Source organism: Dreissena polymorpha, chromosome 4 (assembly GCF_020536995.1).
Source record: "Dreissena polymorpha isolate Duluth1 chromosome 4, UMN_Dpol_1.0, whole genome shotgun sequence".
In the NCBI taxonomy this organism is placed as follows: domain Eukaryota; kingdom Metazoa; phylum Mollusca; class Bivalvia; order Myida; family Dreissenidae; genus Dreissena; species Dreissena polymorpha.
In genome coordinates this window covers 138,586,165-138,600,208 of record NC_068358.1, presented here as the reverse complement: position 1 = coordinate 138,600,208, position 14,044 = coordinate 138,586,165, and the positions used below count along the sequence as shown (strand labels likewise).

Sequence of the window (14,044 nt, the reverse complement as noted above, 5' to 3'; positions counted from 1 at the left end):
GTATATACGTTGTAAAACTATGCGCGCAATGTTTGTGTCATGTTTTTATTACGATTTATTATGTGCAGATCTAACTTAATTATATATTCTCCTTCAATTGTCGATCTGAATACACGAGTTTTCCAGGCACAAACATGCGAATTGGTCAGTTCCGTAAACTATGCATTGGTTATGATGACTGAATTTACTGTAATGTAAATAAGATATAAGTATAACATAAATATAACGGTTAAAATGCTGGTGATAAATCGTTAACCTATCAACAAAATAGCGGAAATATATTGTTCTGTTTATAAACGATTTCATCTCGTCCGCGAATTTCCGTGTGTCGACTCCTTACGTTTTATTACAAGTATTTTTACCAAATGCTGAATACTCCATATAAAACATTCCTCCTTCTCGGTTGTTTTAATTATCCCCTGCGGAGGGATATTGTTTTGGCGTTGTCAGTCCATCCGTCCGTCCGTCCGGTACTTTTGTGTCCGGAGCCATATCTTGGAAGTGCTTTGACGGATTTCATTGAAACTTGGTATTAGTATATATATGGATAAGAGGATGATGCACGCCAAATGGCATTGTACACCATCTGTTAATAACGGAGTTATGGCCCTTTGTATCTTGAAAAAAAATGCTTTTTTGTGTCCGGAGCCATATCTTGGAAGTGCTTTGGCGGATTTCATTGAAACTTGGTATGAGTATATATAGGGATAAGAGGATGATGCACGCCAACTGGCATTGTACAACATTTGATAATAACAGAGTTATGGCCCTTTGTATTTGGAAAAAAAAAGCTTTTTGTGTGTGTCCGGAGCCATATCTTGGAAGTGCTTTGACGGATTTCATTGAAACTTGGTATGAGTATATCTATGGATAAGAGGATGGTGCACGTTGGCGTTGTCCATCAGTCCAACTACTTTTGTGTCCAGAAGTATATTGGCGGGGGATATCAATTCAACGAATTTTCTTGTTTTATTTAACAGAATATTTAAGTCTATTGATAAAATCCCAAAGCGTCAACAAGGGGAAATTTTATTTTTGCCTTTAAAAAAGGCATTTCTGTATCAAATATGTGCTTTTATTTACACAGCAAAATATTGTAAGCTAAGAAGATTTTCAACTTCTGGAAGCAAACATTTGATATACAACAACAAAATGCACACAACGGTTGCGTATACAACAATGAATGCATCAAACCGGACCTTGAATTATGCAACTATTGTTAAAATATATACAAACATCATAGTAAAAATGTGATTGCATGCGTATGAAGACTGTGACTTGTATGATTTTTGTGAACTCAATAAAACACACGCAAATAATATTATAAACAACAAGAGTGCCAAACTGTCACAAGATACGCCCGTTCGAAGGTTTTGGACACCATGCTCAATGCTTGAAAGTGTCCTCAAGACCTAGTTATTGACCCGGCATGACCCATATTTGAACTTGACCTAGATATCACTTAGATGTAACATCTGACTAAATTTGGTGAAGATCAGATGAAAACTACTTCAATTAAAGAGCGGACAACATGCTTAATGCTTGAAATGCACTATGTGACCTCGTTTTTGACCCGGCATGACCCATGTTCGAACTTGACCTACATATCATCTAGACACAACTTCTGACCAAATTAGGTGAAGATCAGATGAAAACTACTTCAATTAGAGAGCGGACACCATGCTAAATGCTTGAAATGCACTAAGTAACCTCGTGACCTAGTTTTTGACCCGGCATGACCCATATTTGAACTTGACCTACATATCATCTAGACACAACTTCTGACCAAATTTGGTGAAGATCGGATGAATACAATTTGAATTAGAGTCCGGACAAAGTGGCGCCGTTGAAAATGCACTAATTGACCCTATGACCTAGTTTTTGACCCGGCATGACCCATATTCGAACTTGGCCTATATATCAACTAGATGCAACTGCTGACCAAGTTTGGTGAAGATCGGATGAATACAATTTGAAATAGAGTCCGGACAAAGTGGCCCCTTTGAAAATGCACTTATTGACCCTATGACCTAGTTTTTGACCCGGCATGACCCATATTCGAACTTGGCCTAGATATCAACTAGATGCAACTGCTGACCAAGTTTGGTGAAGATCGGATGAATACAATTTGAAATAGAGTCCGGACAAAGTGGCCCCTTTGAAAATGCACTTATTGACCCTATGACCTAGTTTTTGACCCGGCATGACCCATATTCGAACTTGGCCTAGATATCAACTAGATGCAACTGCTGACCAAGTTTGGTGAAGATCGGATGAATACAATTTGAATTAGAGTCCGGACAAAGTGATGACCAAATTTGGTGAAGATCGGATGAATACAATTTGAATTAGAGTCCGGACAAAGTGGCGCCGTTGAAAATGCACTAATTGACCCTATGACCTAGTTTTTGACCCGGCATGACCCATATTCGAACTTGGCCTATATATCAACTAGATGCAACTGCTGACCAAGTTTGGTGAAGATCGGATGAATACAATTTGAAATAGAGTCCGGACAAAGTGGCCCCTTTGAAAATGCACTTATTGACCCTATGACCTAGTTTTTGACCCGGCATGACCCATATTCGAACTTGGCCTAGATATCAACTAGATGCAACTGCTGACCAAGTTTGGTGAAGATCGGATGAATACAATTTGAAATAGAGTCCGGACAAAGTGGCCCCTTTGAAAATGCACTTATTGACCCTATGACCTAGTTTTTGACCCGGCATGACCCATATTCGAACTTGGCCTAGATATCAACTAGATGCAACTGCTGACCAAGTTTGGTGAAGATCGGATGAATACAATTTGAATTAGAGTCCGGACAAAGTGATGCCTTCCGCCCGCCGCCCGCCGCCCGCCCGCCGCCCGCCGCCCGCCCGCCGCCAAGGGGTTTCACATAATACGTCCCGTATTTTATACGGGCGTATAAAAAGTAATATGATTTAACAACAATATTTGTAGTTTTCACTAAAACATAATCTAACTTGCTTAAAACGTTTGTGTTATTTTCATTCAACAATGAACAAACAAGTTTTATGTTTGTCAAATTAAAAATATAATAACACATCATCAGTGCAAATCTCCAAAACCACAATAAACAAAAGGGCCAAGATGGCCCTAGTTCGCTCACCTGAGAGGAGTCGGTTCATTCAATCTTTACCAAACGTCAAACTTGACCTAGATATGGTCCAGACAAATATCCTGGTCAAGTTTCATCATTATTGAACCAAAACTCTGGCATATGGAGTGTTTTTGTTTTTGTAAAATTTCACCTGGTGACCTATATTTTGAGTCGACCCCCCTTACCAAACATCAAACTTTGCTTACAAAAATAAATATTATGACCAAGATTCATAAAATCTGAAACAAAATTGTGACCTCTAGAGTGTTTACAAGGATTTTGTATAATATAATGAAAATTTGGAGAATCTAAGGGCATTAATTATGGCATTAATTATGTGATATATATAAAACCAATCTTTTCAACAAGTTTCATGATGATTGGGCAAAAAAATAGACTTCTAGAGTGTTCACACGCTTTTTTTTTACTATGTATAATTATAAGAAAACTGCCCCCTGCCCCCATCAGCCATGTTATTCAACTGACCGTAAACATTTTTGAACTCAACTCTCATATCAAGGAAACAAATATTCTGACCAAATTTCATGAAAATTGTGCCAAAAATGTGACTTCTAGAGTGTACACATGTTTTCACTATATACATATAGAGAAAAATGCCCCACCCACTGGCGGCCATGTTTTTTCACCGATCTGGACCATTTTCGAACTTGTCCGAGATATCAATTAAACCAATGTTTCCACGAACTTTCATGATGATTGGGCAAAAATTGTGACTTCTAGAGTGTTTACAAGGTTTCTCTATAGCAAAATACGGAAAACTGCAACCCCCGGCAGCCATGTTATTCAACTGAACGGAACCATTTTCGAACTCAACTCTCATATCAAGGAAACAAATGGTCTGACCAAATTTCATAAAAATTGGGCCAACAATGTGACTTCTAGAGTGTTCACATCTTTTCACTATATACATATAGAGAAAAAAGCCCCGCCCACTGGCGGCCATGTTTTTTCACCGATCTGGACCATTTTCAAACTCGTCAGAGATATCAATTAAACCAATGTTTTGACCAACTTTCATGATGATTGGGCAACAATTGTGACTTCTAGAGTGTTTACAGGGTTTCTCTATAGCCAAATAAGGTAAACTGCCCCTCCCCCCAGGCAACCATGTTATTCAACTGACCGGAACCGTTTTTCAACAAATGTCCTGACCAAATTTCATGAAAATTGGGCAAAAATGTGACTTCTAGAGTGTTCACATCTTTTCGCTATATACATATAGAGAAAAATTCCCCACCCACTGGCGGCCATGTTTTTTCACTGATCTGGACAATTTTCGAACTCGTCCGAGATATCAATAAAACCAATGTTTTGACAAACTTTCATGATGATTGGGCAAAAATTGTGACTTCTAGAGTGTTTACAAGGTTTCTCTATAGCAAAATAAGGAAAACTGCCCCCCCCCCGGCAGCCATGTTATTCAACTGACTGGAACCATTTTCGAACTTAACTCTCATATCAAGGAAACAAATGTTCTGACCAAAGTTCATTAAAATTGGGCCAAAATGTGATTTCTAGAGTGTTCACATCTTTTCACTATATACAAATAGAGAAAAATGCCCCGCCCACTGGCGGCCTTGTTTTTTCACCTATCTGGACCATTTTCAAACTCGTCCGAGATATCAATAAAACCAATGTTTTGACCAACTTTCATGATTATTGGGAAAAAATTGTGACTTCTAGAGTGTTTACAAGGTTTTTCTCTAGACAAATAAGGAAAACTGCCCCGCCCACTGGCGGCCATGTTTTTCAACGGACCGGTACCACTTTTGAACTCAACCAACATATCATTAAGACAAACATTTTGACAAAGTTACATGCAGTTGGGCATGTAATGTGACTTCAACAGTTCTTACAATTTTTTTCTTTTTTTTTGACCTAGCGACCTAGTTTTTGACCCGGCACGACCCAGTTTCGAACTCGACTGAGATTTCATTGGGACTAAGCTCCTGACCAAGTTTCATGAAGATCTGACAATAAATGTGGCCTCTCGAGTGTTTACAAACAAATGTGGACGGACGGACGGAAAGACGACTGACAAAGACCGGTCACAAAAGCTCATCTGAGCAATCAGGTGAGCTAAAAAAAGGCCCAACGGACCTTGGACCCTCACCTCAGACCCCAAGGGACCATACTTACTCCCCTGTCAGCAACATTTTTTAATGGACCAGATCTTTTTAACTCAGTTGAGATATCATTAAGACAAATTCTATGAGCAAGTTTCGTGATTGTGAAATAAATGTGACCTTTGACGTTAACAAAGTTTCGCTTTAACCATATTAGTACACTTTATTTGATTAGGCCCCAACTAACACAAATTGTTGCACGTCAAACTGATAACAATTACCCTGCTAAAGTGTTGCACATGAAGTCTAATCAGAGGTTCACTTCACAGAAAACTATGGCACGTTTAAACTGTTAGCTATTACGTAATGATTTGGAACAAACTGTACCATTCAAATGGTTATTTTCTGTTATACAAAATACCAAAGATCTATATGTTCATTGATAGATCTTTGAATACATAGAGTATACAATTCAATTATTCAGTAAAATATTTGATTTTTACACCATAAACAGAGTGCATAATTAAAACAGAAATTGTTTCCCCTAATTGTTAAGAATTATTACAATTATCATAATTAAAATTATTAACACTTTGGTATTAGAATCATAACAAGGGCAGATTTTTACCTTCTTAAGTTGTGTGATTCATTTAATCCTAAGAAACAAACAGGCATATTATAAAGTTCCTATTTTAACACTTGCATTGAGTAATTGACTTATTATACGCTTGTTCACAGTTTGTTGGATTTATACTTCTGGATTATCCCTTTGTTGTAATCCATGCTTTTTAATTTGAGTGATGCTATATTTAGTTGTTAAAAACAGTTGTAAGCATGTCAAATGAAAGTTAGTACATGTTATTGTGATCAATCTGACAGCTGCAGCATGCTTATTGCACTTCAATCAAATCTCCTATTTTGAAAACAGATATTTGTGAAATAAAGGGTTTTTAACTTGATCAGGAGGGACAGAAAGGTTTGGACATCTGTACCAGAAAATTTTGTTAAATCAAGAACATGTTAACGCACGTGTATTTTTTATATTAAATCACATAGTTAAAATTTTATTCAGTAATTGAGTAAATTGCCTTAAAACAGTATTACTCACAAAGGCCAGGAATTACCTTTGTTAAAATATGATAATAAACAATAAATAAAGTAGTACAATAAAATATAATACTGAAATAATATAGTTCATTATTGAAATCCTGCACAACAATTCCTTGGTCAGCTGAGAGAAAAGATTATAAAACTAAGATTCATTCATATTGCTTTATTATGCTCAATTAGTTATCTTATTAATTGAACACATTTTTACAGTGATTTTTGAAAAATATTCAAGATCTGTTAAGCATGAAAAATGAAACAATAAATAGTAACATACCTATCTCCAAATGTAAAATATGTGCTCAGCTTTCCCAAAAAATGCAATAAATATCAACTGGAACAAACAATATTTCTTATACTTATATATAAGTACAAATAGCACAAAACATTGTGTTCAAGCAAGGCTTGTGCATGTAACAAACTCGATTTATGGACAACTGTAAGACACAACCGCCAAATGGTTTTAACTAAGCACTCTGTGCATATACTTTCAACAACCTCATGCAAAAATGGGTTGTACGCCATATGCGGGAACCAAAGCTTCAGACAAGACTTCAGGATTTTCTGTCACTTCTCAACAGCCTGGGAACATACTGAAAATAATAAACACATCAACAATATATAACACATCTTATTTAATAACGGTCAAAATATGTTTGATTTAAATAGCTTGGCCAATGCATTTTAAAAACAGGTCAGCAGCTATGGTCAATTTACAATTGTTCAACTTTATTTTACCTTCAAAACAACTGTAACAGCAGAATCAAACAAGTGCTGATAAAACAATTGAAACATGCTATCTGGAAATGAACCTGTTTATATATGAAAGATGATGATGATTTGTATCAAACTTCCTTTTTGTTTTTAGGATTTCAAATGTTTTTGTTTATCAATTATATGAAGCATTTTGCTTCAATAATGCAACAGATCAAAGCAGCAACAAATATACACGAGCCTCGCTCTGGGAAAACTGGGCTTAACCCTATGCATGCTGGGAAATTTGTCGTCTGCTAAAATGTCGTCTGCTGAATTTCTAAAATTAGCATTTTCTTCGATTTTTTCAAAGAATACTATAAGAATAGCAAACAGTTTGGATCCTGATGAGACGCCACGTTCTGTGGCGTCTCATCTGGATCCGAACCATTTGCAAAGGCCTTAAAAATTCGGTTCCAGCACTGAAAGAGTTTAAGCATTTGAGTAAAGTATCATCCAAGATTAGCCTGTGTAGTAACTCTGCAAAGATGATCCAAAGCCCGCACTGAAATAGTAGGAGGGTTGGGCATAGGGCTAGCTACCCTATCTTGTTTAAACCTTATTGCTTCAGAAACGCCAAACAGAATAACAACAGACATCACAGATCTGGGAGAAGGTGGACCTGCAGCTGGAGGCGTATGACGCTGGACAGTGAAAGCCAGAATCAACAAGCTGTCAGGCCGAAGACCATCATCACTGCTGATTTAGCACAGAAAAGATCACAAACATTATCAGACAGTCTTATGAAGGGATGACCTGCAAAATCGTTTATGGCAGTCAGCTCACCGGCACCTTAAAAGTGAGAACCGGAGTGAGGCAAGGCTGCTTACTCTCACCTTTCCAGGTCCTGTTGGCAATAGACTGGGTCATAAAGACCTCAACGGATCAGAAGCTGAACAGAATCCAGTGGACAGTCTGGTTACAGCTGAACCACCTCCACTTTGCTTACAATGTGGCTCTATTTTCTCACTCCACAACATATGTAAGGAAACATTATATCAGACAACTCTAGAATTTGCATCACTATAAGGAAGAGCAAGGTGTTTGAGACAACGCATCTAATGACACACACACATCACATTCCAAGGCGAGGATCTGGAGGAGGTGGATAGCTTCAACCATCTCGGAAGCATTTTGGACAACCAGGGAGGAATGGATGCAGAAGCCCACACAAAAACTACAGGCGATGATGAGATGAGTTTGTGTCGTGCGCACAGGCTAGTCAAGGACGCCACTGTCTGCCTAGATTGGATTGTCGTTTAGCAGTGACTACCTTTAATCGAAATATTATATAAAAGCGAAAAAAACTATTATCAGTGATTAGCCTGAGCATTAAGGGATGATACATGATGCACACGCAATAAGCCCTGTTTTTTCCCAGAAAGCAGCTCATATAAAAAATAGCTCCATGTAGTAACATACGGTTCAAAGTTTGCAGTTGCCTGAGCCATTTTGTATCTGGTCAGAAACGTAGCCAGCGCTTCCGCCACCTGGAAAACATCATTTAAAAAGGTCCAGTTATAAAATGAATACATAAAAAACATTTTGAACTATTTTTTAAAAACAATATTCTTTCAATGTAAGTAAACCTATTCACACCTTTCCTAATTAAGGTTACTGAAATAACTCTAAGTTTTCTGACAATCTACATTTTCGAACATACCGATTTTCATCCATAATTAAAAACTCTAAATTTGAGGACAGTCAATTTTACACCGCTATATAACCAAGTTCGGCCATGTTTTGCTTATCTGGTTACCCTTCAATAATGTGTTTTTACAACAGGATTAAAGTCATAAAACCTGGCAGATGAATGCCTGAGGGCAATCGACCATTGCGTAATTGGGTCGATTACCATGTAAACCAGTAATAAACAATGGTTTCTTCCAACAGCGTTTAAAAATGATAATTTTGTATAATGTATAAAGAAAGCACTATGTTTAATGGTTTTACTATTTTATATATAATGTCAGGTAAGTGATTGCAAAGATGTGAAGTTGTATTTATTTCAAAGCAGAGAAAGAAGAGTACAACACATTAAAATTATTCCACATTGATTTATTGATTTTATTTCAATATAATAATTTACAAACACACATAACATACATGTCTCAAAAGTTTTGGACACCTGTATTTTTTAAATATTTCGAACAAAAAGCAAATTTATTAATATCAAGAGTCTGAAAACTTGAGACTAATTACAACAGCCTGATGCAAGTAGCTAACCTATTTCTGGTTCACATACTTATGCAAGTAACTGTTAAGTGATATTTTTTTAGGTTTGGGAGATTGGCTGACTCGTCTTGATCGACAGCCTTTAATACTACCAAGTAAGCTAGCCATCTCAGATCAAATGTCACATAAAACTTACATAACAAGAGATGTGTTTGTCAGAAACACAATGCCCCCTATTGCGCCGCTTTGAAGCCATATATTTAACCTTTGACGTTGAAGGATGACCTTGACCTTTCACCACTCAAAATGTGCAGCTCCATGAGATACACATGCATGCCAAGTATCAAGTTGCTATCTTCAATATTGCAAAAGTTATCGCAAAACTTTAACCAAGGTTAAAGTTTTAGGTAAAAGTTTTGGGACAGAATGACAGACAGATAGGCCAAAAACAATAAACCCCCGATCATTCGATCCGGGGGCACAAAAAATCTATAGCAAAAAAAACAAAGGTGTTGAAAAGATAACATTGGTCTTCTATAAAATTAAACAAAACAAGCATAAGCATCATTGTGGTTATTCATTGACTTAATTATTTTCTCTGATTTTGTGTGCATATTTCAGCAGTGTACGTGTTACGTCTAGGCTTAACAACACACTCATACTGAATATTTTTGGTACAGGTTACCATGGTAATCCCACTGACCCCTAGAGAAGGTGAAGGTCACTGACCTGTTCTGGCACATCCTCATGTACTGCATGGCCACTCTTGGGAAGAACTTGCATCTGGAATTTGCCTGAAGTAATTTTGTAAACGTTTTATTTGAGCCTCTCTTGGGAAAACAGGGCTTAATGCATATGTGAAGTGTCATTCAATATGAGCCTGTGGAGGGACGACACTCTTTCCACTTTTATGTATTTTTTTAAGGATGAATCTGCTGAGCAAAAATCGAGTTTAGCCAGAAAGTGTTGTCCTTTATTAGCCTGTGTAGACTGCACACACATTAAGACCCGTTTTCCTGAAGTGAGGCTTATTTGTATGTTTCTTTTAGGATTTTTTGCTATTTTCAGCAGTATTTAAGTCACATTATTCCGGTCTATTAAATTAATCACAGCTTTTCTGTGTTAGCTGGTTTACCAGTACTAAGACACATAGTTATGCCAGTAACGGACAATTGTGCTACAGAAATCTGAGGCATGGTGACAATGGCTGTAGACATAAATTCATGTCAACTGGAATCAAACTCGCAATCCTTGGATTAGTATTCCAACTGAGGAAGCCGGCCTGAAGTTCACGTTCTAATCAAAAGCCATAATCTTGAAGTAACACATTTTATCAGTACTAAGGAAAATGTGACAGATCTATTAAAGCATAATTCACACAGTAAAATCATTACCCAGTGGATTGAATATGTCTAAACTGTATGATTTTGAGGCAAATTTACAGATTTCATGCAAATACCGTAAATCGCAGGTTTTCATTTCCTTTTGCTTTACTTAAGACCAACCTTTTAACAATTAGTGTGTATGCTAAAGCTTAAATTGTTGTAGAGAAAAATAATTCACTGCTAAAATTAACCTGAAAATGAACAACAATAACAATGAAGCTGCTAAATGCAAAAATGGGTCTTATGTCATGTGTGGCTTATGAATCAGCGCAGTTTGGTCAGGAGCTTCCCTGCTTGCTATGATGTCATGCTAGGCTTGTGGTCTCATTAGCGGGCAGGATCATTCTAGTCCAGACTGCAAGATTTCGCAGGCTGGTCAGGAGCTACCCTGGCCTTATTGGCATAAGCCTATTTTGGCATAAATCAGCTATGCAGCAGTGAAAGCTGGCCTGAAGTTTAGGCAGCATTTAATAATAATAGCATGCACACTATTAAAAGAAAGAATTTCTCTACTGATTGAGACAGTGGAACAAGTAAAAGGTAACATAACTAAATATGTATGGAAAACAAAGAAAAATATACCTTGCATCTGCCCAATGGTTAGGTCTTTGTCTAGCCTGTCTACACCTGAAATGAAAAACACAGAAAGTTAGTGCAAACTATTGCTGAAAGCAATTTGCATACAGCACATTGTGCATTATTTGAAGAATCTTAGCTGCATGATTAGAAATGCTTAAATGGAAAAATAGAATATTCAGACAATAACACAAATCTTTTTAGTTGGTGATTTTGTATTATAATTCTATTCTTTGAAATCTATAAGTATGTACTGTTGGAAGTATATCACATCATTCTTATGCCCATGAGATTTCTTTATACTTCAGCAAATCGTCAATGAAGTCTCTCTGTACACTGTCAACATTTAGTTCTTAAAACCAGGACTGCCACAATTAGTAATAATAGGTAGAGTGTAATTAAGGGAAAATTGACAAGACAAACGAGCTCATTATTACAAGCAACATGATGAAACAGTCTTCAAACATGTTGTAAGTAGCCAACCTGCTAGGAGCAACATCTTGGGCACTTCACATGAGAGGAATTTGCTGGAGAGGCCCTCAAACCACCCCCTCCAGAAGGGCTCTGTCTGAGACAGGTCTATACGCCAGGTGTACTGGTGGGGCTGAGGCTGCAAGAATCACAGAAAGATAATTGGAGCCTAGTACTGGCTGTCTGAGACAGGTCTATACGCCAGGTGTACTGGTGGGGCTTGGGCTGCAAGAATCACAGACAAATAATTGGAGCCTAATACTGGCCATATGAGACAGGTCTCAAAATACTGGAACCATTCACTTACACATTTAACATCATTATTGTCCATACAACTTAAGAACAAATACATTTAAACTAATAGTAGAACAAAAGGTAAAAAGAACCTCTGGAACTTTGAACTCTGCTGCACTATGACCTTTGTTCTTGTTGTCCGATTGTTGGGACCTTTGACCTTCTGCCACTGTCTGATTGGCTGATGGCGAATGGTGAACAGCAGCATGACCATCCAACACATCATGATAGGCTGGCTTTGAACTTTGAATTTCATTTTCCTCCTCCTCCTCCTCCGGTTCTTCCTCCTCCATAATAGCATCAACATGTGTAGTTTTGTGCAAAGTTTCAGGGACAGAAGGGGTGTGTGTGGCAGGGGCCTCGTTGGGGTCTGCATGATGCTGATGGTCCAGTTCTGAGGAGGCTGTCTCATTAGTATCCACCCTGTATGTGGAGCCAAGCATAAGTAACAGTGAAACAGGATTTAGCAATAGATTGAACAGTCATTTCGCATGCATGTGTGTGTGTATTTCAAAGTTAATGAAGTCCTCCAGCACTTTGGCTGCATAATGTGAGACCTGGAATGTGTCCCACCATTTTTGTCTATTTAACTTACTATACATCTAGAAAGTTTTGATGAATTTTATATTATAGCTGCAATTTACAGCAAGAAATTCTGATACTATAAGAACTATAAGATATTTAATTTTGATATGGTCTTGTTATATGGAGTACTTGGAGGAAACCCCAGCTAACAAGTATGGTGGCCCCCAAAAAACATATGCACTTTCAGCAGAGATTGAAACAGCGTCATCTAGGTCACTATTTTGTCATAAGGCCATCAGTTGGGTTTTCTATTTATAAAATGATTATTAATTAAATATGGCATGAATATATTCACCTTTTCATCTGGCCAACCATGGACACCTTGGCAGAATCCAGGTTTCTCACCTGACCACTCCGCACACTCAAGAAAAAAGATTGAATTAGCATACATGAATATTTTTCTAATCAGAGGTTAATTTATAACCAATTAAATCCAATGATATGTCCTTTTAAATAATCATTAACATACAGTAAATGGGAATTTCAAACGCAACACATGCAAAAAAGGTAAATTGGTAATTATCATCTTGAAAAAATTGTTCCAAAACTGTTCAGTATAGTGTGCTTTGATTGACGAAATGCGTATTTGTCAATTGTGTCTTGTTCTGATAAAACTGGGCATAATACATGTGCGTAAAGTGTCGTCCCAGATTACAGGCTAATCACAGGCTAATCAGGGACGACACTTTCCGCCTAAACTTGATTTTCGGTAAGGAGGGACTTCCTTGAAACTAAAAATACCATATAAGCGGAAAGTGTCGTCCCTGATTAGCCTGTGCGGACTGCACAGGCTAATCTGGGACGACACTTTATGCACATGAATTAAGCCCAGTTTTCTCAGAATAAGACACATTTAATTGTTGTTTTGTTTCCTCTTACTCACCACCACTCGATAGCGTGTTCCATGGACTTGAACACCTTGGGTCTGCCCCTCAGGAAGGACTGCATACTCGTGAGAGCCTCCAGAGCAGTGCCCTCTACGACGTCAATCACGATAAGTCCCGCCAGCGAGGGGATCATACCTCCCACTGCTGTGTGCACAGCTATCGCTCCTCCCATACTGTACATGGAAATCATGGTTTACCTTTAAAAGCACTGTGAAATGAGCCTCGTTTTGGGAAAACTGGCCTTAAAGCATGTGCGAAAATTGCTGTCCCAGCCTGTGCAGTTTGCAGAGGCTAGTTAGAGTTGACACTTTCCGCTTTTAAGCAATTTTTTGTTCACGGGTCTCATCTGACAGAAAATCCAGTCTATGGGGAAAGTGTTGTCCTGGAATAGCTTGCACAAACTGCACATCTGAGATGACACTTTACACACAAACTGCACATCTGAGATGACACTTTACACACATGCATTAAGCCCAGTTTTCATAGAATGAGGCTGAAATAATGGCATTACTTTGAATTCCATTAACACTCAAAATCAATGAATACTTTGTAAAATAAAGTTAACCCATATAAAAATCAGTTTTTCTTATAGCAATA

At 37.6% G+C, this 14,044-nt stretch overlaps 1 protein-coding gene across 1 annotated transcript in view; it reads right to left on the bottom strand.

Annotated features, from left to right (window-relative positions):
- Positions 1-6,230: 6,230 nt before the first annotated feature.
- The window catches only part of LOC127876893 (protein phosphatase methylesterase 1-like), a 28,827-nt gene continuing 21,013 nt past the window's right edge, over positions 6,231-14,044 (bottom strand). Inside the window, exons 7-14 of the mRNA XM_052422400.1 lie at positions 13,444-13,620; positions 12,856-12,921; positions 12,068-12,398; positions 11,694-11,820; positions 11,217-11,261; positions 9,979-10,043; positions 8,497-8,564; positions 6,231-6,914 (exon numbers count right to left, since the gene is read on the bottom strand). Of these exons, the coding sequence (XP_052278360.1) occupies positions 6,896-6,914; positions 8,497-8,564; positions 9,979-10,043; positions 11,217-11,261; positions 11,694-11,820; positions 12,068-12,398; positions 12,856-12,921; positions 13,444-13,620 (898 nt within the window). The 3' untranslated portion in view covers positions 6,231-6,895. The remainder of the gene's footprint in view (positions 6,915-8,496; positions 8,565-9,978; positions 10,044-11,216; positions 11,262-11,693; positions 11,821-12,067; positions 12,399-12,855; positions 12,922-13,443; positions 13,621-14,044) is intronic.